This window comes from Sturnira hondurensis, unplaced genomic scaffold (genome assembly GCF_014824575.4).
Source record: "Sturnira hondurensis isolate 20B ecotype Veracruz unplaced genomic scaffold, ASM1482457v3 Scaffold0018525, whole genome shotgun sequence".
NCBI classification, from domain to species: domain Eukaryota; kingdom Metazoa; phylum Chordata; class Mammalia; order Chiroptera; family Phyllostomidae; genus Sturnira; species Sturnira hondurensis.
The window spans coordinates 1,663,999-1,689,709 of record NW_028091156.1 but is presented as its reverse complement, the minus strand read 5'-3'; the positions used below and the strand labels follow the sequence as shown (position 1 = coordinate 1,689,709).

The window sequence follows — 25,711 nt, the reverse complement described above, 5'->3', positions numbered from 1 at the left end:
AGTTAGGAAACACAAAAATGAGTGCATGTTTTGGTGAAGTGCAGGCACAGCTCACTTGATTGCACTTCACTCAGTTACGCGTCACTGATGTTGCACATTTTACAAACTGAAGGCGAGACCTTGCACCAGCAAAGAGTGCGGCACCCCCTGCCGGTCTGGAACCGAACCCTCCGTCTCTGCGAGGTCTGCCTGCGTGCGCTCGAGGGGCGTCGGAGGCATGGCAGTCGGCACGGCAGTCGACTTGGGGAGGGTAAAGCAGGTCTCACGGGGGACACAGCCACTGAGCTGTGACTGGGAGGATTGCTCAGAGCTCCGGGCAGCACGGTGAGGAAGGTGAGCCTGAGAACGTTACCTGTGCAGACAGCCTGATGTAATGTGCAGGAGCACGCTGTCGAGAAATTGCATTGTTCAGTCTGAGAGGCGGGGCAGTAGCCAGGCCTTCCGTGCTGTGCACGTGACTTTGTAGGTGAAAGGGGACCATTTTTAAGCAGCGGAGTGAGATGATTAGGCGAGTGAAAGCCCTGTGGTCTGACAGGCTTTGTCTCAAGTTGCTAATTAATTCTCAGGTGAATTTGCTTTGGCCCCCTCTCTCTTTGCCCCTAATTCTCTTCTGGCCATTGAAAGGTTTTCAGGAGAAAAGGTGTCTGTTCTGTCCGCTGTTCATCTGTTCTGTTCAGGTGGGCTTGCCCACCCTGCGGAGGCCCAGAGCTCAACTCCCTGCCGAGAGGAATGAGTTGAAGTAAGCGCCGAGCCAATGCCAGTGACTAAATTTTTGAGCAAACACGCCAGCAGCGTCAGCTTGGGGGAAAAGCCTCTTAGTTAAAATCATTCCATTTTTTGGCTCACTGGGGTGTTTTACAGGGGAGGCTGGCCTTGTCTGCCAGAAGACAGGTGCCGGCGTTGCGAAGGGGGGCTGGCACGCGGCCCCTTCCAGCCTGCGGGGGGATAAAGCAGACGTGTCCCTGTCAGGGGCTGCAGGGCGTCTCGTCTGGCTCTCGCGTCCAAGGCTTGTCAGTTGCAGACCTCTTTCACACGAGCTGGAGCACACACAAGTGGATGGGTAGATACGAACGGAGGTCAAACAACAGGACACTCAGATGGGCTGCAGAGCCTTACCACAGACGCGTCCAGCCTCGTGTGAGAGGCGGTCATCTCCCCCACAGCTCGTCGAGTGTGTGCTGCTGGAATGAAGAGCTGCAGAGGTTAGCCCGGCAATCTGTCACAAAATCAGAGTGCCGCCTCCCGTTCCGCTTCCCCCGACCTCTGGGAGGTTCGTTCAGTGCACTTGAAACATGCACGGCAGGTGAGCACAGAAGAAAGTCGCCAGTTCACTTGTCTTCAATAAATGTACCTTTTCTGAGACCAGAGTCAACTCCTCTGAGGCACGAGTCATCCTGAAATCAGAGAGTGTGGTGTATGAGAAACAGGACCCAACAGCCCTCAGCCGTGTGCGGTGGGGGCTGAAATCCTACCTGAGGAAGCATGCCTTCGGGGTCCGGTGTCACGTCTCCAGGAGGCCCCCCCGGAAAGGAAAATAGGTTCCCTGTGAGGCTTAGTAGAGACATTAGTCCCTGCTTGCACAAGCGGCCCAATCGGTCGATTGAAAGTGTTTGCTTTCAATTGAAAGGCGGGCTGTGCTGGAGGGGGCGTGGAGGAGCCTCAGGGTGCCCTCAGTTCAGGGCTGTGTTAGGGCCCCGGTGAAGAGGCTTTGAGGTGGGGGCTGCGGGGACAGAGAGCCCTGGACAGTGATGAGACTGGATTGTGTGGGCTGGGGAGGGGTGCAGGTGGATGGATGACATTTGATCAAACCATTTTCCTTAGGCCTCGCCACACTCGGAGGCACGTGAAGGAGAAAGGCACTCATTTCGGTGTAGTGTGTGTTGTGTGCCTCACACTATTGTCCCACTGTGTGCCTGGCTCACAGTGGGACACATAAAGGCTATTTTTCATTTTACACACAGTTTATTTACTCTTTGCTGTGACACTAGGCATTTCTATTTCTGGCCTTCCTCAGAGCGCTCAAGAGGGCTTGCTCGGAATCTCGTATCAGGCAAATGGCGAAAGCAGCTTAGGTTTACATCCAGCTTTACCTGTAGTCCGAGGCTCTGCCGCTTCTGTGCTGTCTGAAATCAGCGAACCTTTCACCTTAGAGGGATTCCGACCCCTGAGTGCAGATGGCTTTGCAGCAGCGCAGATTGAAGGAGGGGTGGGAGGACGGCCTGCCCCCTCCCAGCACCCTCCTTGGCCTCCAGCTCCCCTAACACTGTGCAGAAAAGAAACCACACTAGGTCCTCGGGTGCCCGCAGTCTCAACTCAACTCTGCTTGTGGGGTAATTCATCTCGGGGGGATTCAAGGCACACCCTGTATACCATGTCCTCAGTCCCCTGCCTGTGTCTGTAAGAGGACAGGGTACAGCTGTCTCAGACAGTGAGGCTACCCCAAGGTTCATGAGAGTTAAATTCCAGTTAATCAAAGTCAGAGATGCTCAGAAACGGGTATGGGGTTTTCTCTCCATCCTTCTTAAGGCATCCTTGCCCCTGCTCGTGCCGAGGTTTAGAGAGTGCGTTTAGGAACATGAAGAAGGAACGGGTCTTTGGAAACCTGACCCCCGCCGAGCTGCAGCGTGGCTGGGAGCTGCTCTGTTGATGTAAACAGAGCTCATGTCTCCGGGATGCCACTTAGACGTTTTCGTCTCGCGTGTGTCTTCAGGCAGCTCATCTGCACAGCGTCAAGCGTCTGCCTTCCCTCCTGTGCCTGGGAGCTCGCCAGCCTCCCGGAGAGTCTGCTTTCACGTGGGTTTGTTTCTCAGGACAATGAATCCTTAACGGAGGTTAATAACAGAGTGGGAGCAGGTCCTGGCCATGTGCCAGGCGATCCTAAGCAGCAATGCCGAGCGGCTTCCTGATATCAACATCTACCAGCTAAAGGTGCTGGACTGCGCCATGGACGCCTGCATCCACCTGGGGCTGCTGGAGGAGGCGCTGTTCTACGGCCTCCGGACCATGGAGCCGTACAGGTACGTCCACGGGGGAGGGCTCAGTGGAGGCTGCAGTGCCTTGACTCGAGGCAAAGGATGGACATCGTGAAGTCGCTCTCATTACTACTTTCTACTGTGAGTCCCATCGCTTCTCGTTGCAGAACCAAACCTTGTCCTGTTCACTCTTTCATGCCATCGTTTATGCATTTGTCCATCACTGGTCAAGTTGCTTCTGTGTGTCCAGCACTGGGGGTCAGCAGAAACTGTGAGATGCCACCTCAGTGTGGGGGTGCTGATCACACTGGGGTGGGCTGTGCACGGTGGCAGAAGCAAGCACAGTGCCCTGGGCGAGCCGGAGAGGCACGCTCGGGGAGGCTGTATCATCAGCCTCAGCTGATCGAGGTGAGGGGGGTGGACTGGTGTGGGGTCCTCGGCCTGGCACGCGGCAATGCTGGTGTCCTCCATTCGTCAGGGCTTTGTGAGTCCCAGGGTGTCTTCACTTGAATCATTTTACCTCATGGCCACCTTGGACCCAAACAGGAGAGCAGGGAGACAGCCTGATGTAACATGGCATTGAGTCTGGTGATAGAACTGTTGGTTATTCAGTGTCTCTCGAGTGTCTCTCGTCAGGCCTCAGTCCTTCAGACCAGTGGGTGTTTTATCCCTAGCTGTTCTGTGAACTCAGAGCTTTGGAAGTGCAAGGGCCTGGTGCAGACAGTCTGGTGCTGGTGGGTGTGCGACCCTGGTATGCAGTGAGCAAGAACGTGGTTGGAAGTTGAGACAGATCTGTCCAAGGGAGAGGGTACAGAGACACGTAATAACCATCTCCAGCACAGAATGGGGTCATTCACTGCTCAGAAGGTGCCCCGAAGTATCTAGGATGCAGACAGTTTGTGGGAAGTCCCGGAGAGCAGGGGACCCCTTCTGGGTCCCTCTGAAGACCATGCAAGCAGGATGACAGCTGTGAGAGGCCAGGCAGTGGGAGAACCCAGGCCTAAGTCTGTGCAGCGTGGGACAATGGGCGGGGGAGAAGGGGGTGGCACGCAGAGCCCAGCCTCCTGCCTGTCCCCACTTGAGAAAGAGCCTCAGGAGACGACTGATAAGGGGAGGTGACCAGGATCAACAGCACATCTAGACTCTAGGATATTATGTAGTCCAGGCAAAGGGGTCAGGAAGCCAGGCCTGGTCCAGGAGCGTGGTGCCAGAGACCCCACCTGCCAGGCGGATGGCAGGGGTTTGCAGGCCAGCCATGGCCCCAGAGTAGCCCTGAGGGTGCTTGCAGAACTTCCGTAGGTGGCTTCTTCCCCTGCCTTGTGGTTGAACAGCTTTGGAATTCAGACTGTGAGTCAGCTTTCATCAAACTTGTAAGAGATGGCCTGGAGGGCCAAGACTGCAGACTTTCCCATGATCCTGACGTGTGTGTTCCATATGGTGAATCTTGTGGCTTTGCAGAAAATATGAACTGAATGCAGAGAGATAAGGCTTCACACTCCAAGCCTTTGTGTTGCAATGAGAGGCAGGTGGGGCCGGTTGGTGCTCCCTCTCTGAACTCCAGGGCTAGGTCCCAGGAAGCCAGACCGTAGGCCGCCTGCCGGGTGAGGGATAAATTCCAGCCAGGACATGCCGACTGAGAAGATGCTCCCGTCTCCAGGTGCCCCAGCAGCACCAGCCCTGCCCGCCCCGTCCTCCCCTCCCTCTAACACCCAGGCTGCCTCCGAGTGCAGAAACTTAGTGTTGGTCCTCAGGGAGGGCCACACACCTTCGGGCGCTGCTTCTGCACAGTTCTGAATCCTCTTTTCCCCACACCTACCAAGGAAGGCTTCTTTGAAGAATTCGGTTATCCCTTCATTAAACAGAAGCTTTACTGACTTAGCCTTGAGTCAAGCCCCGGCAGTCGGCAGGCCACACTCTCCATACTGAACCCTCTCGTCTGACACTGGCTGACGAGTCTCCGAGCCTCCCGCGTTTCCCACCCCTGGAGCTGGTTAGGAAGGCACTCTGTGGTGGTCTCCACTTGGGGAAGCCCGGTCTGCATCTCTCCCCTTCCAACAGGCGGCATCTGAGTTGTGTGCCTGCAAAGGTGCAGTAGAGGACAGGGAACTTCTTTAATCCAGAACGGACACAGCGAAGGGGAAGGAGAAGCAGTGTCCTTCAGCCAAGGACACAGGCGGTTAGTTAGGCATGAGTCACCGAGGGGCGACTGGACCGCCCCGCCGCCTTGACAGTTTTTTGCTGTCAACATACTGTTTGCAACAGCCAGACAGAGGTTGGGCGTCTCGTGGTGACTTTGCCCCTCCGGGCCTTCAAGGGGAAAGTGTCCATGTTCCCGTTTTGTCCAAACCACCATGTTGCCTTCAGCTCCTCTCCTTCTCCTCAGTTATGTAGTGCTTTTACTCAAGTCCTCTTCGTGTTGAGAAGACGACAACATTCAGTTCTTTGTGTTTCCTAAACAGGTTGCAATTAATTCATGTGGGCAGTGGGCAGGATTGGTTGCTCTGGATCACGGGGTTTCTTCTGCGAGCGTCTGGGTGTACATCCGTGGTCACGTATGCACGGTCTTTGTCCCTTCGCCTTGTAACCATCAGGCAGAGCGAAAGTAATTTCAAAGTACTTTATAAACTTTGTTTACAAATTTAATTCAGTCAAATCTCGACCATGAGCCGAATTGGGTTCCAAAGGTTGGTTGGCCAGGCGGCCGCTAGGCCCGGGAGAGCGTTTTCCAGGAGAAGGGGGGGAGGAGGTGCCCCAGGTCGTGCTGGGGCTGCCCAGCCGGCTGGCCCTTGCATCACGGGCATGTGCTCCACGTTTGCAAAAGGAGACGAGAAATGCATCCGGCTGAACGTAGCCTTAACATTGCTTTAAGTTATGTTGGATACAAATTAAACTTGATTTTCTTTAGGGACCAGAGAATGATACAGAAATACAGAGGCGTTTTAAACCTTTGAAGGGGGACTTTCATTGTATCCCTACCTGTCTGTTAATTGTTGTTCTAAGATGAGTATATACTTCCAGAGTAGGACATTTTTGCAAAGAACACAGAGGTAAAAATCCCCCCCTTCTTTCAAACTTGCCTCATTCCCCACGGATAACCAAGGTAAGTCTCCTCCCCCAAAACGTCCGTGTGTGTGCACACACTTCCGTTCGCAGCACGCGTGCCCGACCCTGGGGGGCCTCCCTTCTTTTCCACTCTGTGCCCCCAGCTCTCCTCACCCCCAGACTCCTTTCCCTCCCTCTCACCTCCTTCTGCTCAAGGCTCTTCCCCTGTTTCCGCCTTTCTGTTTTTCTCTCTTGCCTGCCCTCTTCCTGCCTGTCCTGGGGAGAGACTCCGTCCCACTCTCGATCTGTTCCGTAGCCCAGTGCAGGGGTGGGTGGGGAAGAGGACAGAGAGATGGAGAAGCTGAGACCTGTCCTTCGTGGTCGGAGAAGGAGTAGGATCCCTTTGCATCTCCTCTTCACCACTTGCATTTTTCGTCCTACAGTGAAGTGCGGACGTCTGCCCAAATCTGCTACCTTATTCTTGGTAATAGAGGCTCCGTATCTGGTTTCATGAACATACCCTAACGTGTGGACCAGCCCCTGTTGTTACCATGTGTGTTTATAATGTCGAACAGTGTTACAGTTAACATCCACACACCTGTGTGTTTTGTGTGCCGATGGGCTGAATGTGCCGGGAAACCATACAATAAGTTTCTGTATGCTGACTTGCCTGCATCAAAGTTAGGTTCATTTTAAATGCAGATAACTGTCCCCAAATCGTGTGCCCCGGCCACCACACGTCCCTGTTTTGTCCAGAGAATCGAGACTGGGTGACCTGATTTTTATTTTATCCGACGTAAATTCATTTCAGAACAGTGAGGTCCTCCCCCTTTTCCTTGACCGAAGCCTGCTCCCGTGGAGGGAGATTTGCTAGTGTTGATTTGGTGGTCCACAGGCCGTCTTTTTGTGGTGGGGGATGGCGTTTCCACGAGTCTCCTGGGAAAGAGGAGGAAGAATAAGCGCGGCGGAGGGAACTGAACGAGTGCGGGTGTAGACACGGCAATGACGGAGGGGAAGAGGCCTATGAAACCCCCTCGAGGAGGGGGAAGCAGGAAAGAGTGAGCTTTCGGCTCAGTTTTCTGTGTTTTGTTGCCAGGAAAAAAATGGCGGAAGGAGTCTAAGGGACACGCAGCGGGTGGCTTGTGTACATGACATGTTTACCAGTCAGGTGTTGGTAGCTCAGGGGCTGCCGGTAATTACATAGACGCCACGTCAGTTTTTGTTTTGCCAGTAATTTTTAAGCTCTTCCCTCAGGAGCTTTGGCAGATAAGTTGATAAAATGTGAGGTTTCATCACTGCAGTACTTTCCATGACTGTTTTCAAGCTGGCTTTTCTCCTGAAGACGCACAATTGCTCTTTTGTGCGGTTTGTCATCTGTCAATGTGACAGCCTAGGGCGGGAGCCAGCAGAGCCCGCAGGTGCACGTCACCGTGGGGGGCGTCTGGGGGAGTGATGGGGTGCCGCACCCACCCAGCACCTACCTGGGCCTGCCTTCGCTGTCCCCACACTGCTCTGTGTCACACACGTCCTGTTCTGTGTCGGCGCCTGTCAGTGAAGCTCCTTCCGGGAGGTAAGGTTCCCTGACGCTTGTACCTGGTGCAGAACTTGCCCCAACCATGCTCAGGGAGTCGGACCCAGGAAGGAATCGGGCCTCTCTGCCCAGGAGGGGGCCTCCCGTGCCCTGTCCCCTTACCTTGCCGGCCATCTGCCTCCCCTGATGTACTTCTAAGCATTTTCATGAGCCATTTCTCTGACTGCACTTTCTGGGGGGGAAGCACAGAAATGAAAACCCTGCCCCTCCAGGGATCCACTCCTCTTCCCTCTGTCCCACATCCCCTTCCTCCAGACGCCACCTGTGCAGGGTGGTTTCAACCCGCACCCCCCAGAGCTGCGGCCTGAGCTCTGGCAGAGGCCTCAAGGACAGGGAACAAGGCTTTAGGAAATGAGGTGGCCGCAGGAACCGCAGTCACTCAGTGCCCAAGAGGCAGATGGCCGCCCTTTGATAGGTGCTGGCTGGCAGGAGATGGGCCAGAATGCCACCTGAACAGCTTCCTGTCTTCCCGTCTTCCGCACTGGGCAGGCAGCTCTCCGCATGGCCTCCTGCAGGCCCAGGGCACTGGGTCCTGTGTACGGGAACATGTCAAGCTTCTAATTCAGGCACTTACTTTTTCCAACAGGAGTATTTGTTGAGACCCCTGGGTGGACAGTGGTAAATAAACACTGGTGTACAGAACAGATGGGACAAAACAAAGGAAACCCTAGCGCTGGCAGACGGTTCCCAACAGCAGCTCAGTGTGACCTCTGGGTCTCTACAGAAAACCAGGCGTTTGTGAACCCGAGGAGGGACCCTTGGGCCACCTCAGCCCTGGCCAATGACAAACAGCTTTAAGAGTGCTGGGGTAGGTGGCCCTTCACTGGGTCAAGTATGATGCCTCCTGGGGTCCGCTGATCGATGTCCAGGAGGTATCACGCCTCATTCGACGGCCTTCAGGCCTCACGCACAGGAGTCTCTGACTCTGGCTTCCTGAAGTTCTTCCCACAGCGTCGCCAAGGCTAAAACGCCCAGTTAGCCCTTCCGTAACCACACTCTAACCATAACCGGTTTCCTCTCGGTGCTGGAGACTGGAAAGCTGAGGCCCAGGTGCCAGCACGTTTGGTTTCTTCTGAGGCTTCCCTTTTGGCTTTTGGGGGAGGCCGCTGCTGCCCTCCTGTGCCCTCACAGGGTGTTTCCTTCATGCACACGCAGCTTTCTATGTATCCACGTTTATTCTTGTGAGGACACCGGTCTGATTCATTAGGGCCTGCCCTGAAGACCTCATTTCACTTAATTGTGCCCCTAAAGGCCCTGTCTCTAACTATAGCCGTGTTCTGGGTACCAAGGGTTAAGGCTGTAATGCATGGACTTCAGAGGGACACAGCACAGCCCGTAGCAGTGGCTCTGCCCAGCCCAGCCGCTGCCTCCTGGGGCTTCACGCCCAGAGAATCCCAGTCCTAGGGATCATTCCCCTGCACTTGCTTTTCATGGACTTGGACTGGAAGCCAACTGTCTGGCTTGGAATTTTTTGCTCTCCAGGTTGGCACATGTCATGGGACCCAGTCACCCTAGCACCTAAATGATACTGTCCTGTTGTTACAGAACACGGGGGGGGGGGGCGGTACTCTTGGATATATTTGGATATACTATTACCAGAAGGACCCCTCACTAGGTTCTCTTGTCCACCACCAGAGGAAAGACGTCTCTCAATGCCAGAGATTTGTGAAAAGGAAAGGAGAAGTTTGTTTAAAGCTATACAGACTTAAAGTAGTAACCTAATGTCTTCATTAAAATATCAAAGTCCTGCCCTGGCTGGCGTAGCTCAATGGATTGAGCGAGGGCCTGCGAACCAGACGATCGAGGTTCGATTCCCAGTCAGGGCACATGCCTGGGTTGCAAACCGGTTCCTTGCAGGCTAACTACCAGCAGGGGATGCACAAAAGGCAACCATACATTGATGTTTCTCTCCCTCTCTCCTTCCCCTCAAAATAAATAAATAAATAAAATCTTTAAAATATATATATATCAAAGTCCTTTAGGATAAGATGCACACAGTCCTTCCTTCTCCCTCTGCCCTAATTTGGGGTACCCTGTCTCAGGGAAAGAAGTAGATTCAGGCTCCCGACAGCATCAGCTGTGTCGTTGGCCAGGATCAAGCTACGTGGTTCTCCTCTGCAAAGCTGTGAGGGGGTCTCCACTAGGCCATTCTCCCCTCAATGACTGCCACAGGTTTAAGTCCCCGTGCCAGTCTTCCTCTGCAGCCCCACTTCCGACTCCTCCCACAATCAGTTACACCTGCCAGGACTCCCATATTCTCCCTGCTTTACTGGGCTGCCATGGTGAGTCTGGGCAGGCATCACCCCATGGCGTGGAGCCAGTCATCTCCAAGCTCTCAAGCAGGTGCTGTAACCAGGGCTGTTGCCCTCCCAGTTACATCTTGGGTGGAAGTCACTCCCTTCTCCCTGGCTCCAAGCATGGCCACAGCTATTTAACATGTCTATGAAACCAGTTAAGGGCTACAGATGTGTTAGATGACCACGCCAGAGGTTAGCTGCAAAGCTGTTGCTTTAAAAAACAGCTCTGCCTGTTCCTGCTCCATGTGTCCCTTCCCCCAAATCACACCTGTGGGGGGAAGGGGTGAGGACATCTTATATGTCTTTCTAATATTTCCTGGACACCTTGAGTTCTGGACCCCATTCCAAATCTCTGTTTGGGGCCCCCCTCTGGGCTACACCCTGTTTCACCGTGGCGGTAACATTGCTGCAGCAATGCCCTGTCCACACCACTTCCGTCCAGCTCGTCTGACCAGAAAAAACACATCTGCCTCCATGCACTGCCTGGCCACCCAGTGCCAGCTGCAGCCACCTCCTCCAGTTTTTGTTTAGAACAGCGTTTTTAAAGGCCCCTCCAGATCCCTGTTCACTTACTACCAGGAAGTCCCTGGGCAAACGTAGGCCCGGGGTCTGGCGAGTAGCGCCCAGACAGGCTCCATTGCCTGTGGCCATGCTGTCCGTCTCGGCTTCTGGCTGGGAGTGGGACGGAGCCCCTTCCCGGTCTCTGGGCAACCTCAAACCTTTGTTTCACACCAGCGTGTGAGCTCTCTGTCTGACATCACTTTTCTCCAAGTGTCCATCACCAGATCCTGCCCCTCCTTGCCCTCCCAGCCTCTCCTTCCCCACGCAAGCTTCTGGTCCAGGACCGAGTCCTATGAGAGGTGCCGGCTGCCCTGTGGCAGCACTTAGTCTACTGGAAAAGGGTTAGACCAGAGGCAAAGCTCCTGGAACCTGCCCCCACCTTCCGATAGCTCCCTGGTCGTTTTCTCTCCATCTGCAGCCTTCACCCAGTCCTTAGATGCCCATGCCCCACGACAGGCTTCCTTTTCCTCCCGCTGATGTTTCAGGTGCTGATGGCAGGATCTGCCTCCGAATTCCAGTTGTCCTCCTGTCTGGGGTTTGGCAGTCTGTCATTCTGGCTCCTCGATGTTCTCCCTGCCCAGCACACAGCTCCTGTTTCCTGTCCTTACCTGGAACGGGGGTACCAGTACCCTTGGGCCCCCAAATCCCACAGACATGCACCAACCCCATACATTGCAACCCCAACCCCTACACCTTAGCTCTTGAGATGCCAGGCCAGGCCACCGGAAATGAAGTATCTGTTCTGTCCTGCATTTGCTAACTTTCTTTAAACAACCTCCCTGTGAGTGAGACGAAAGCCATACTCCACCCCCGGGGCTCGGTCAGCTGCACAGGAAGACATTTAGTCTTCTGCGTTCACCAGTGTCTCTGAGCAATGTATATACTCTGAGAAGTGGTCTTTAGTCTTCCCACTTGTGCAGGCGTTTCAGGATATAGGCATTTCCCACTGTGGTTCACTTTTTCCCCGTTAACTTTCACAAAGCCGTCTCTGAGCACTTCGACATTCCTGACAGAAAACCTTCAGTTTCTTATTACAACAAATTGCACCCTAAGCAGCTGGGTAGCAAATCCTAGGAATCTTCTGGGACGCGTTGCATTCCTCCCGTTGAATCAATCTCTTGCTTGGCTGCCCCCGCAGCTGCAGAACTGCTATCTCTTTTGCTTCTTCTCAGCTCGAGGAAGAGAAAATAGAAAAAAAAACACCCCAGAAATTCATTTTCCCCTGTAGAGAGCTAGCAGAAAACCAGACAGACCCGAGGAATGATGGGTGCAACCTTGAAAGGCTCAAAGAGGACCGATTAAAACCAATTTTAATTGTTTATGAAGTTTAATTTCTTAAATCACACGTTTTATGATTTGGCAAATATGAGTAGCACACTCCCATGCATTTACCTGTGTATTCTGAGTGAATTCCATACTGCATTTCCAGCACTTCTCCAAGGGCAGAGGAATGGACCTCCAATTAAATTGCACAAATAATACCAATTTGCCAAGTTTCATAAATTTGATCACTTACAGAGGATGGGGTTAGCGTTCATGAAGAACAGTAAGAGATCCTTGAAAGAAATGAAAGATGGGGTGTAAATGGTCCCCCAAAGGATCATTCCCAGTTTTAAAGTGAAAAAAAAATGTCCTTCGGGCTAGGTAGCACAGAGCTCTCGAGGTTGTGAGCGTGTGCTGGCTGGAAAAAGTGTGTAGCACGTAGGTGTGTTTGAGGGAAGTGGTTCAGCCGGCTGCTAGGAAACTGAGGTGCAGGGGCCGCACCCTTGGACAGGGGTCCTGGGAGCGGTGGTGGGGAGCGGAGGCAGGCGGTGCCCACCGGCAGAGCAAATGGGTGAGGGGGTCGCTTTTTCTGCACGAAGGACACCCGTCGTACTGTCAGGCTGCCCTGTGGAGTTAAAGAGGAGCAGGGCCACCCTCACTGCCTCCTGGGAGACACCGCCGTGGTGTCTTCCCGAAGGAAGACCATCGGGTTCAGCGACTGGGGAAGCATCCGAACGCTCTCTGTTAACGCAGTCCTTCCAGAGGAGGGGGTGGAAGGACCGGAAGGGCTCTCTGCCACCTCTCAACTGTCTCCAACTGAAATGCAATCGCTGTCACTTATCAAGAGCCTGCTGCGGACCCAGCCACTGGCGCGTCCTTCTCAGTCTCACAGCCACAGCACGACTTACGTCTCGCCCCTTCCATGGCAGAGCGGGGGCTCAAACTCAGGCCTTGGGTTCACTGATAGGTTATTATAATTTTTTTTAAAAAAGACATCTGTGTTAGCTTTATTTAGTTGTAAAGGTCTAGAGTCAGGGTCTTCCGACCTTTTGGCATCTCCGGGCCACACGTTAAATACGTGGTAACACATAGTCACAATTCATCTCGGTTCCTTTTGTTACATGCCACGGAAATCCAGCTCAGACCGCAGAGTCTGCTACCCATATTACCGCATGGCTGGGGCGGATCCGGTGTGACAGAACACAGGGGCGCTGTCCGGGTCACCTGGTGAGTGTCCCTCTCTCTCTGTCTCTCAGTCTGTCTCCCCTCCTCTCCCTGGATCTGCTCGTTCCTCTTCGTGGTTGCCGTCCTTTCCCGCACGCACAGTCTTCCCCACCACTGGGCAGAGAGCATGCTGTCCCGCAGCCTCTTGTCCACATGGTTCTCTGGTTCTTTGACAAAAGAGGAGGTTCTGTTCCCTCCAGCTGTCCGTCTACCCCCTGCCATGAGAATGTGTACTTTAGATGGCTTTCTTAGGCTTCTTTGGGTTTCACGTTCACTCCTGCCTGGACCAGGGGAGAGAGTGTGGGCAGCCCCACCAGAAACACAGGTTTGAAACAGGACAGGAGCCTTGGGTGCGGGGGTGGATGCTGGACAAGTCTGCAGAGCCCAGAGGCTGACAGATAGAAGCCTATGACACAGGAGAGAAGGTGTGAGGGACTCTGTACCATCAGAGTCAGGAGCCTTAGGAGCAAAGCTCTGCAAGGCCAGGTTGCTGGAACGTCAAAGGGAGCAGTGGGACCCACTCCCACCAGAACACAAGCCAGCCGTTGAGGAGGATGCCTGGTGGAGGAAGATGGGTTGCAAGGCTGGTTGGGCCTGCCGGAGGCGGCATTGTGTGAGGACCTGGGGTCCCGGATCGCAGTGCGCGGCATGTTCTGCAGGCGTTCTTTGTCCCTGTGCGCCGTGCCTGTTCCTGGCTGCGGGCACAAAGGCACATGGCCAGGAGGCAGCGTGCACTTCGGAGGTGCTTCCATGGAAAGAGTGTACTGGATTCCAAAATATGGGCTGGCGGGGTTCATTTACACCTCTTACTTATTTATTTACTTTAAAAAGATTTTATTTATTTACCTTTAGAGGGGAAGGGAAGGAAAGAGGGAGAGAAATATCAATGTATGGTTGCCTCTCATGTATCCCCTGCTGGGAACTGGCCTGCAACCCAGGCATGTGCCCTGACTGGGAATCGAATCGCGATCCTTTGGTTTGCAGGCCTGTGCTCAATCCACTGAGCTACATCAGCCAGGGCCATTTATACCTTTTAAACAGCTGTTTCTGCCTGTGGTTGTCAACGATGGATAGACTCTCCTGGGGAAATATAGAATGGACTGATGTGCCTCAGAGCTCCCTTTTTCAAGTTCTAAGTCAACATTTGTATCAGACTTACGGAGATGAATACACAGAGGTGATGCATAGCACATTTTCAGGGGGGCACAGCTGAGAAGAACAGCTCATACTTTGGGGGACTAAATCGAACTATGAAAGTAGCTCCTTAACTAGAAACATTTGGTTGATAAGAGCAAGATGAATTTAAATAGGGATATGTGCAAAAGTGTGCATTTGTGATGAAAAATTCAATAGTAGGCTGGAGGGTCTTTGTAGTATTTTGTGGAGGATTGTTTTGGGGGGGCTCCATTAGTGTTAATTCCTCCATTCTCCTTCTTACTAGAACCTCAAATCTCCCGGCCCTGCAGCTTATATGTGATTAGCCGCTGGGGTGGTTTGCGATCAGCCTGAGCCAGAGGGTTGCATTTTCCTGGTCGTCTGGCCCAAGTCAGGCAAGGTAGAGCCAATGGTGGCCATTCTTGGACTTTTATGTGAGACATTAAGAAGAATTTCCCTTTCCTGCTGCTCATGATGGAGGCTGTTAGGTCTCCTGAGACCACAGAGAGAGAGAACAGAGACCAAACCCAGAGGGCAGAGGTGAGGAGTGGAGAGAGATTCTGGTCGCGGAAGCATTGCTTGACTCCAGATTTCCCGCTATGCTGTGGCGTAACATAGACACATGGGCTGATAAGTTTCCTATTTTGTCAGCCAGTTACAGTTGGGTTTCTTGCTTCATATGACACAAAGAACCCTAACTGAGATCTATGGGGGGCGGACGGGGACTAGTGCAGTGGCCGGGAAAGGTGATACAACCTTGGGCTGCGTTATTTTAAGGGTAGCGTTACCCCCAGCAGATTGGATACACACATCCACCGCACTACAGCTACGGAGATTCAAGCCGAGAGTGACTGGGAGGAGAGCAGCCTTGTAGCCACGTTGTGTGAGAAATAGCTGGTGAAAGTGGAACAGACTCAGTGAAGGAAAAGGAGACCTGCCGGGACGAGTTTTCTCACCTTTGACGGGCTTCAGTGCAGGAGGGGAGTAGATGCTTGCTCAGGGCTGGCGGAGGGAGAATGCGGGAGCATGACCTGGGATGGATGAGAGGCAAGCCACGCTCCATCCAGGCGCCCAGTCGGAGACCATTCAGTTCTGAAGAGCAGGGAATGCCCCATCTTTGGAAGTATCTCTGCAGCATGTGACCATTTATTAGCTTTCATCAAACTGATTTTTTCTGGGGGGTGAGAGGAATGTCTTAATGAGGTTTAATGTCCTGAGTTTCAGAGCCTCTAGAACTTCCTCAGTGTCAGTCACAAATAAAGTACCAAAGCAAACCAACTCCACTCCACTTCTCTGTTGCCCCCATTGTCATTGGGCTGTGAGTGACACATACCCTTCCTTCCTCCGCCTGGTCCTGAGGAGTCAGTACAGCTTTGAGAACTTGTGGGGGGTGGTTTCTGTAACTTGGCAGGCAGTGGCGTAAGATAATATGTATCTTGAGCTTTATGTCTACGGTATACACATATACAAAGTGGTATCAGTTATACATAAACACACACAATCACATACAGTTGACCCTAGAATAATGCAGAGGTCAGGGGTGACCTGCACAGTTGAGAATCCACACACAACTTTCGATTCCCCCCCAAAATGTAACTATTAATAGCCTACTGTTGACCAGAAGCCTCGCTGATAACGTAGTCAATAACATGTATCTTCCGTGTCAGATGTTTTGTATACTGCATTTTTCCAGTAAGCTAGAGAAAGGAAAGTGTTACTGAGAAAACCACAAGGAAGAGAAGACATGCTCACGGGACAGGACATGTTTGCTGAAAAATCTCTGTGTGTGCGTGAGCCCACACAGTTTGACCCACGTTGTTGAAGGGCCGGCTGTGTATTTGAAAAGCACACATTTATAATGGGCTGTGTAGCACTTCATTTTATTCTTTACTTCAGAGAGTTGCTAACCTGTAGAAAGGAGATTTGCACATTTTGGGGAAGTAGAGATTTCTGGCTTTGCCTGGGAGAAGCCCTGGTGCCGTGGGCTGCATCCCCACGGCAGCAGCAGCCGGGCCAGGCAGCCCCGGCCGGGCCAGCCCTGTCTGTCTGCCATGGTCCCCCCCGCACCTGCCCTGCCGACTCCCCCACCAGGCCAGCTTCACACACCGCTTCCTCTCTGTCCCTCGGGGCCTGTAAGGGCTCGATGTCTGCCCTGAGTGCTGCTTTTGCCCCACTGGTTAGTGCTCCGTGGGCAGTGAGTGGAACAGCAGTATGGGACCCATCATCTCAGACCCACCATGAGGAGGAGAGAAAGACGGCCAACACAGCATTCCCACCCATGACTTTTTTTATGAAAACTTAACATTTTAATTTTATAAGTTAATGTAAAATGTGGGATTATTCACTGTTAGAGGTGGAGGAACAGAACATGGAGTCTGCAGATTCATAGATACGTAACATTGGGGTAAAAGTTAACAACCCTTTCTCATTAGTTTCCCTGGTAGCCTTTTCTAGTTAGTGAGGCCCAGGTCCGCTATTGCCCAGAGTCTTGGGTGCAGGTCCCTGGCTCCCTTCCTCGTTAGTAGTGTGTCCCCAAGCACCTTCCCCAGGGACGTAGTTCCACTGACGTGATATGAAAGAAGGGTCCTGGCTTAAATGAGCTCAAGGACAGCTAGGCTCAATAACATGCCTTCAGGTCAATTTGCCGAAAATCAATTACTGATAGTCAGCTCCTGAAAAGCCCGTTCGCCAGCCCCCATCCTCTGAAAGACCCATTTACCGGCCATGCCAAATGTACCAAATGGTGGTTTGGTGGCCGTTTCAGACATGTTCAGCCTGGATTACTGATATTGAAAGATAGTTTCCTGAGTATTAACTAATACCAAGATGCTTCCTGACATACGGTTTTTAAAAATTCTGGAAGGCTGGTGAAACAGAACTCAGTGTTATCTGAAGCGCGGTTTTTCTGTGTAAAGGTTTGACAGTTCCTATGTGACGTAATGGTTTCCGCTGTATTTGACTTCTGCACTCTTGAAATGTCATTTTTATTTAAGCATTTCTAATGTTCTTGCACCCATTCCTAAGTAGCTTGTTAGCCTTAATTTTGTACATTTCTCCATTTAGAATTTAAATCAGATTGAAATTTTAAATTTTGGTATCTTTAAGATGCTTTCGAATTTATATTTAATTTAAATGTGTAATTGCGAGAAATCCTAAATTAATGCTGATAGGCCACTGGAGAGGTCGTGGAAAGAAAACTTAAAGTACTAGGTGTTTCAAATGAAGTTTAAAAAGAACATTCGGAAACATCAAAAGAAACCTAAACAATCTCATATGCAGAAAATCATCCACTTAATTTATGTCTCACTAGCTTTTTGCAGATTTAATATTTTTTGCCGTTGCGCATTCCTGTCAGAGCTTTGGAAACATTTCCTTTTCAAGTAGTAAATCTTGAGGGGGGAAAATGGCGCTAAATTTATTAAAATCAAATAATTTATCAAAAAGATCTGTCAGTGACTTGCCTTGCTTACGAATGACGTTAACACTGGTCTCTTCTCTGCCGCACTTCTCACTGTACTCAGTAAATAAACACACATTTCGAATCTCCAAAGGGGGCATCAGGATGAGGCAAAGCTTCCCAAGTACCTGACCAAGGTACGGGAACCCCAAGTACGGGAACCAAGGAGTTGGTTCACGTTGTGAGCAGCTACTGCGGTGTCAGGAGCGCGGCCCTCTTCGGGTGCTGCGTATGCAGAGGTCCCCATTATTTAGATTTTAAAACACTTGAAAACCCGTATCTCATTCTCAAAATAAAAAGCTCCCTGGCCACTTTCAGGCCTGCTGCTTACCAGCGACTTTGTGAAAACATGACTGTTTCAGTTCTTCCAACAGTTATTTTATATACCTCTGAATGTTTCTTACGTATCACCTAACGAAAAGATCCATTTTTTAAAAAGTAGCTCATTTATCCTTTTTTGCCTATCATCTCTCTTTCCATTAAAAATAATAGTGATTATTTAATTCTTTGGGTACCTGTGGAACTTAAACAATATACTGAATTTTTTATTTCTTCCTCCACCAACTTTAGGCAGTTAATTTCTCTCTGTGTGAGATGGATATTTAGTTCTCTCATTCTGATGGGGAATTTGAGTGTAAAATTCTCGATTCAACATTATTTTCAGGGATGATTCTAAAAGCTGTTACACTGTCGTCTAAGATCTGTTGCGTCTGATGCCCATGGGATTCGGATTTCTTTGTCGATCAACCATTTCATCTTTCTCTGCGTTTCTTGGCTCTGACTTTCTCTTTGATATTCTGAAAGTCCACATTGATGTGTCTGGACGCAGGGAATTTTTATTCGTGCCAGACTCTTTCATTATCAAGGCTCTTGTTTTCTTTTATCTCTGGAAAAACTTTTATTTTTCCCTTTTTATTTTCATTTCCTCTATTTTCTCTGTTCTTTAGTTCCGAAAGTTCTGGTGGTCAGATGTTAGTTCCGAAAGTCCTGGTAGTCAGATGTTTCCAGTGTCTCAGGCCTTTTGCTTTAAGTTCTGAGAGTTATCCTGGACTTTATGTTCTAGATAGACCTTTAACAGAATTTTTATATCTCAGCAAATTTTGTGTGTGTGTTTTTAATTACAAGAACTTGTTTTTGAACCATGCCTGTTTTCTAGCTTCTTATTCTTACTGTTTGGATGCACCACCTTCTCAAATCTCTCTAAGGATAATTGGTCTTTCTAAAAGTTTTCTCCCATTTTTGGAATGATAATGGATTTTTTTCGGGTTCATTTTTTTTTTCTGTTGTATTTATTCTGGCCTTTTTTTCTTGCTGTAAACTTTTCTTGAAGCTTAGATGCTTGTTGGTTGTCCATATTGTCGTTGTCGAACAGCGTTATTGAGATACCATTCACATACCATCTAATTTACCCTTTTAAAGTTTACAGTTCAGTGGCTTTTCGTATGTTTGCGTATGTGTACAACTGTCATAGAAATTTAGATTAGAACACCTTTATTGTCTCCGTTACCTCTTACCTTCTGATCCTTCCATTCACCCCACCACCCCTTGCCCCAGGCAACCACTGTCCATTCGTATTTGAAAACCAGGGATTAGGAAGGGTTCCTCAGCTCTCCGGGGGCTTTGGCATGGAAGTTAGTGAGGAGACAGGCTGGGAAGGGGGACAGGCGGAGGCTGAATGGCACTTGAGTCCCAGAAAGCCAGGGCTGAGAGTCAGGACCTGGAGAGCCTTGGGAGGGGGTGGTGTCCCGCCCACCCCATTGATGAGCTTGGTTTCCCGTCTCTATTCAGGGTTCAGAGGACCTTCCACTGTGGATGGTGACCGGAGAGCCACACGGTTAGGTTTTGTCAGGTGGAGAACAAGTCTGCCTTGTCACAGCTGCACCTGGGGAAACTAGGGCATGCGGTGGGTATTGTATAGGCACGTAATTCTGCATCACGCATGTATATGATGCCTTACAATCGGCAAAGCACTTTCGGGTACGTGTCTCTTATCTCATTTGCCGTGGGCAGGTGTGCAGACGTGGATTGCTCTGGATCTGACGAGGCCTAACCTGTCCCACTCTCTGCTTGCATGGGACCCCTCCAAAACCCTGCTCCCAATTCTGAACTTACCAACTTTTCTTTTCCTTAAAGAAGGCCTGCCAAATTAGGTTTCCGTATGTCAGGCCTCAGAAGGTCGCCCTCTCTGCACAACAGCAGTGTCAGCCTCAATTTAGGGCTGTAAAAGCCATGAGTGCCCTGCCCAAGGCCACATGTCTAAGGCACAGAAGTGTCACACCTGAGTGTTTCCTCCCACTGTGTGTCCTTCCCTCCCCCAAAAGGGTGATGTGACTTCCAGCTTCTGAATGGTGCCTGTGCCCAGGACACCAACCATGGGAGCAGGGCAGGCTCTGGGTGTTCCGCAGTTATCCATCCGCAGGGGCTGGGCCCACAACAGCCCACATGATGACTGGAAATGGGGGGCTTCGGTCCCCTGCTAAGTTCACAGGCTGCCTCTGTGTCCAACCCAAACCCAGCAAGGAATGCCACACCCCCTCCCCCACCTACGCATTTAGGTTTCAGTTATGAAATGCCTTTGAGAAGTATTTTCTCTGCACAAAGAGAAATACCACTGAACCCTCCTTTCTACTTCTGTTTCTGAGTGAGGCTTTTAATCTCACATTGTTTTGTGGTCTTAACACAGGAGACCTAAGGGGGAAGAAAGAAAGAAGCCAGAGATCTTATGTTCAAGGGCCAGCTAATTTGGTGGTTCTCCCAGGTGGGAAAATCAGTGTCAGCCCTGAGGAGGTGAACCCCGCCTGCGTTTCACTGTGCCGTGCCGCCGGTGGACTGTCCTCCTGGAAATGAACTTGCCCTCCATGCTTTTCAGCGTCTCGGTGGAGCATATTGTGTGCTTGCCTTTCCCCAGATGCAAGCGTGTGTGTTGTGAGTAGCAGTCTGAGGCGGCGGTGCCTGGAGGGGGGACGGGCTCCGTCTGTGGTCGCAGATTGTGCTGAATTCGCTTGAGTCGGGCCAGACCTCTCCCGCTGTCTCGGGTCTGAGTCTCCCAGGCCTGCCCCCCACCCCAGGCCCCTGGGGAGCTCGTCTCGGGGAGGAGTTTCATTCTTGCTGGACTTCTTTATTCTGAAGCTATCGGTCCAGGAGCAGTATCTGGGGTCCAGACTTTCTTGGGTGTTAACGTGGTCTGACCAAAAAGTCCGAGGTGGCAGGGGCTCTTCTTCTGTGCCTTCCCCACGGTGCCCACCCCTGCACCCCGACCCCCAGCAGGACTGAGGGTCCCCCAGACCCAGGGCCGGCAGCTGCTCTTTATCGCGTTAGAACGCTCTCTTCCTGCCTGGTAAACTGCCACTGGCCCCGTCACACTGTCACCTGCTGGGGCTCCTCTCCCAGGACTTGCCCACCACCCGGGAGCCAGAAAGGGCGGCTCACGCTGACGCTCCCAGAACCCTGCACGTTGCTGCGTCTGGCATCTCCCCTGATCGCTCTGTGACTGGGCCTCGCGGCAGGTTATTAAATATTTAGAAAAGTCACGCTTACTCCTAACAAAGTCTGACCACTCCGGGGCGTGGCAATGGGCCATAGTGTGCTGTTGGTCACCCCAGGTCCTTGGCCAATCAGAAGCAAAACTGTCCACTTCAAGGTGGAATTCCCAGGCTCTTCTCAGGGCACGCTTGTCTTTTGGCCCTGCTCTGTCGAGGTTTCATCAACACGGTGACAGTAAAGACACAAAGGGCTGCAGCAGAGCCATCCCTGAGGCCACGCTGGGCCACCCTGTGAGCACAGCACCCCCACCCCCACGGCCGCTGCTGCGAAGGAGCAAATGCTCGCTGAGCCCCACTTCCTTATAAGAACATGCGCACGAACCAAAGAATGTATGTCACGGCACGGCCAGCCCTCATCTGTCAACAGCTTCGAATGTTTAGGGCAGTTCCCTGGCTGAAAACACGCTCCGCGCCGAGGCGCTCTGCAGCAGATGGAACGTGTAAAGGCCTCTGACTCAGAGCGTTTGCGCCTTGAGTGGCCATTGGTTGAGCCTGGAATTAACCTTCGTAAACAGAGACTCCTCTCTCAAGATGTCCTGCGAGAAAAGAACATTCCCCGTGGCCAGCCCTGCATGCTGCCGTGTGCGCGTGGCCAGTGCAGGGCCCGGCGGAGGGCAGGGAGCACCGGGAATACACACTTGGCCTCCGTTTGCCCTTCGCCCGGCTCAGGCCAGGCCCCCCTGGACTGATCGTAGCTTTGGCTTCATCTCACCTCAAACCTCTTAAATCTCCCACTTTTGTTGGAGATAATATCTCACCCAAATAGTATTACCCTTGTCCCCTGGACAGCGCAGCATTTAAAATTAACCAAACTGGCCAGACTTTGTTTCTGCCAATTGGTATTTTCTCAGTGGTGTTGGAGACCCTGGCGATGGTCTCACCGCGCAGGCTGGCTGCTGTCTGCTGGGAGCTAGGAACTCCCAGTGCTGGCAGGGAGGGGCCAGGCCAGGGGCGCAGGGGCTGTGCTGCAGACACACGTGGGTGATGTGGGGGAGGCTCCAGACCAGTGACCTAGGCATTCTCTGTGCCTAACAGGAGTCCACTCAGAGCTGTGGTCTACGGGACGAGGGCTACCGCTTCCCCCAGGGGGCAGTGTGGGAATAGTGTCATTGAGCCTGGTGCGGGGTGACTCTGTGGCACAGCTGGCTCTGTGGCATCTCCTCCCGCTCACTCAGCACCACTCCACTCTTACCTGCCACCCTCCAGCAGTGGCTTCTCTGACCCCTCAGGGGCTAAGGTCTTGCCCTTACCTCCCCATAGCCTTCCAAACCCACTCTCAGATCTTTGCGCCCCATTGGGAGTCTCTTGACTGGCAAGCGGGCTTTCCCGTGGACACCTGCATCTTAACAAGAACCGAAGCCTTCAGCTGGACTGGTGCCGCCCTGGCGGTCAGTGTGGTCACCAGGCACCAGCCAGGACAGTGATCCAGGGCCTCTTGAAGACCTTGAAATCTGTGCACGTCGATCCACCCACTTGCGTCTACACCCCACCTGGGTTTGCCGCCTTCTCTTTCCTCCAAACCCTCAGGCTGGACTTCAAGGGCAAAGCAAGCTGCCTCTGCCCTCCTGATTCCTGCCCGCCAGCAGTGGGGATGCTGACCAGCCACGTGGGCGGAGAGAACACCAGGTGAGGAGGGAGGAGGGCCGCCCCGACGATACCGAGAGAGAACAAGCCTCCCGGGTGGCACTGGGTTGTCCAAGTGGACTCGCTTCAGGGCACTGCCGCGTCCGTTCTTTCCGATGACGTCAGACAGTCAGCAGACGGCTGGGGAAGGCCTCTGCCTCTCCGGGTGGCTCTCGAGGCTGTCCCCTGGCTCTGGTGTCGGAGTACCAAGCTGTGCAGAGTGAAGGCCATGCAGTGTGGGGTCAGCCATGGAAGAGTCTTCAGGGAAAGGGAACCCCATGGTCATTAGGCATCTTCTCTGTGCCAGGCCCCGGCGAAACGGCCTCAGACACGCTCTCTCATTTCATCTGACAATGTCCTTGTCAGTCAGATGGGTACTGGGCTCATCGGGGCCATCCGTCTGTAGGGCCTGTGGGCGTCTAATCACCACACCCAAAACCACTATAATGTTGTACGTCACCTGTGACTGAAAAACACATTTTTAAAAGTAGGTGGTGTTACCCCTGTTTTACGGATGAGAAAGCACAGCTCAAAGAATTCAGGGGCTCGCCCCAGACCGACCAGGTCTGAGTCCCGTTCATTTCCTGCTGTGCCCTTCTTCTTTTGATACAAGATGACTGATGTTTAAAAATAGCACAGATCGCTGTCCTCAGTGGTCCCTGAGTCCCCTTCGTCCCCTCGTTGGACAGGTTCCCATCCCTGTGAGCCCGCCTCCCCAGGCAGGCTGCCCCTTTGGTGAGTGGCCCCTCTGTGTCTGTGTGTGCAGGCTGCCCACCCAACACCGCTGTCACTTAGTGGGAACAAATACAGCACTGGGTCCTGAAAGGCCTTGTCGGTAGCCGAGACAGAGAGCCTGGGTCTGAGTGGCGTTCGCTGTGCCCCTGTGGTCTCTTGCTTCTGGGCTGAAGTGGTGATGACTCGGCAGGTCGCCGTGACCTCCTGACCTGGAACACCACTGCAGCGGGGAGCCTTGAAGCTGTGACATGAGGTTTGCCAGGGTGTCTATCACGACTCGCTTCCTAAATTTGCAGCGTGCCAGCTCGGTGCTCTTCAGGGGAAGCTCCCGTGCCAGAGAGCAGAAGTGCATTCTGTTAGGGCTACGCAGGCCTGAGTCCTGCAGTTGGAGGACAGAAGGGTCACTGGGGGGCTGGCCTCAGGCGCGGGGCGTGGCTGCAGTCCGCCTACAGTGTGGTCCAGTGAGCAGTTCTGCTGTGGTTCCAGCAGGGGTCAGTGTCCAAGTGCTTGGCTGCCTGTCTAGGTAGTTTATGCTCCCAGGTGTGGTGACGAGGGTCAGTCGCCCCAAGGCTCGCAGAAGTGCCAGCACAGCCGTCCCCGGGGTGTGTGAGAGGTCAGAGAAATCCATCTCAGTGCATCTGACATGTGGCTCTGCAGAGCATCCCTCTGTGAGGAGACTCAGCCGGGGTCGGGCAGCTGGGACTGGAGGCAGATTCAAGTCCAGAACCGACTGGCTGGACCCAAGCTACCGCCTTCCCCTCTGCTCTCATTTCCCCAAAGAGTGTAAATATAAACTTATAAATCAGTTTAGGCAAAGACAGGGCTGCTCTGCGAAAGAGGGCTCTGTGATTGAATGAACTTGAGACAGCGGGTTGGATAAGGTTCTGCAGGACACCCCATAGCCTCGGCCATAGTGCCCTGTATCCTAAAATAAAGAGCACATCTTTTTATGTTTTAGGGGTTTTAAAATTAAAGTGTCGGAATCAGTGTCAGGAGCAAGTCTGAGACAAGGGCGTGGCGTGTCATGTACCCGGTTTAAGGAGGCGTTCACTCTAAGCGTCACGCAGGCAGGCCCCCGAGGCTGACCGTGCCCGGCGCCTGCCTCGCCTCGCTCTCCTCCCCTCCCTGTTCAGAATGAACCTCCCAGGCACCGGGAAGAGGGTAGGGGCACTCGGAGGTGGTCCCCGTCTGCACAAGAGGTAGGGAACTTGGACGGTCTTCAGAGGCAGCTGTTCATCTCATGGCCCCTCAGGTGGGTGCTTCAACCAGACAGCCCACCGAGACGCCATTTTGTTCCTTGCACCGTCTCTTAGAGTGGCTTCTGAAAGATTAGCTAAAAAAAGAAAAAGGAAAAAAGGATGATCAGTTACAGTGCAGAAAGCTGGCGGACAAGCACCTTAGCCACGCAGTCAGGTTAGCGTCGTCAGTAGCGTTGTGTGCCCAGCCTGTCCTGTCTGACCCTGTCACAAAAACCTACAAGCCCTGTTCAGTCAAACACATACGCCGGGCAGGAAGCCCAGATTGGAGTGTATTTCACAGGCTGCATGACCACTGCTCCTTCAGGCTGTCAGGGAAGGGTGGAGAAACCGCCACAGGCCGGGGGGGCAGGGGCGGCGTGACAACAGAATGCACTGTTGTCCCTGGCCTGGATTCTGGGTCATGAAGAACACGTTGGTGGAAGCACTGATAAAATCCAAAGACAGTCTGGAGTTTATTTAGTAGTAACATGCCAGCACCAGTTTCTTAGTCTTGACGAACATTCCTCCGCAACAAGCTTAACGACCGGGAGGGGAATTGGAGAGGAGTTGCTGGGAACCCCCGTACTATCTCTGCCCCTTTTCTCTAAATCTCAAATTCTCCCCGCACAATGTGTATTTGAAAAGGAAAGATTGTCCTGAAGTAGCAGTGGAAAAGCGGATTTCCCGTCCCGTCCCAGGCAGTGTTGTTAGAGGTGGTAGGAATGGCTGAAGTTCTAGGAATGGATCCTAGAAGCTGCAGGGAAGATGGCAAGGCTGGTCTCGGAACGGTGGGTCTTGCATCGCGAGGCCCTTCGCCGCAGCTCCAGGCAGCTGGCCAAATCTTCCAGCTGACAGCGTCGGCCGCGTTGACACCTTCAGTGACATGTTTATTCAGTTGAAGACATTAATTATTTTAATTAAAGAAAAGGCACATGGGTTTCAATATTCCTTTACAGGATTGGAAATTTTGTTGTTCATCCTAAAGGTGCCAGAGTTCATTAAAGGCAACTT

The 25,711-nt window shown here is 52.4% G+C and overlaps 1 protein-coding gene across 1 annotated transcript in view; it reads left to right on the top strand.

The window, feature by feature from the left end:
- Positions 1 to 25,711, top strand: part of SMYD3 (SET and MYND domain containing 3) — a 465,445-nt gene that overhangs the window by 386,158 nt on the left and 53,576 nt on the right. Inside the window, exon 10 of the mRNA XM_037069376.1 lies at positions 2,843 to 3,017. Within this exon, the coding sequence (XP_036925271.1) occupies positions 2,843 to 3,017 (175 nt within the window). The remainder of the gene's footprint in view (positions 1 to 2,842; positions 3,018 to 25,711) is intronic.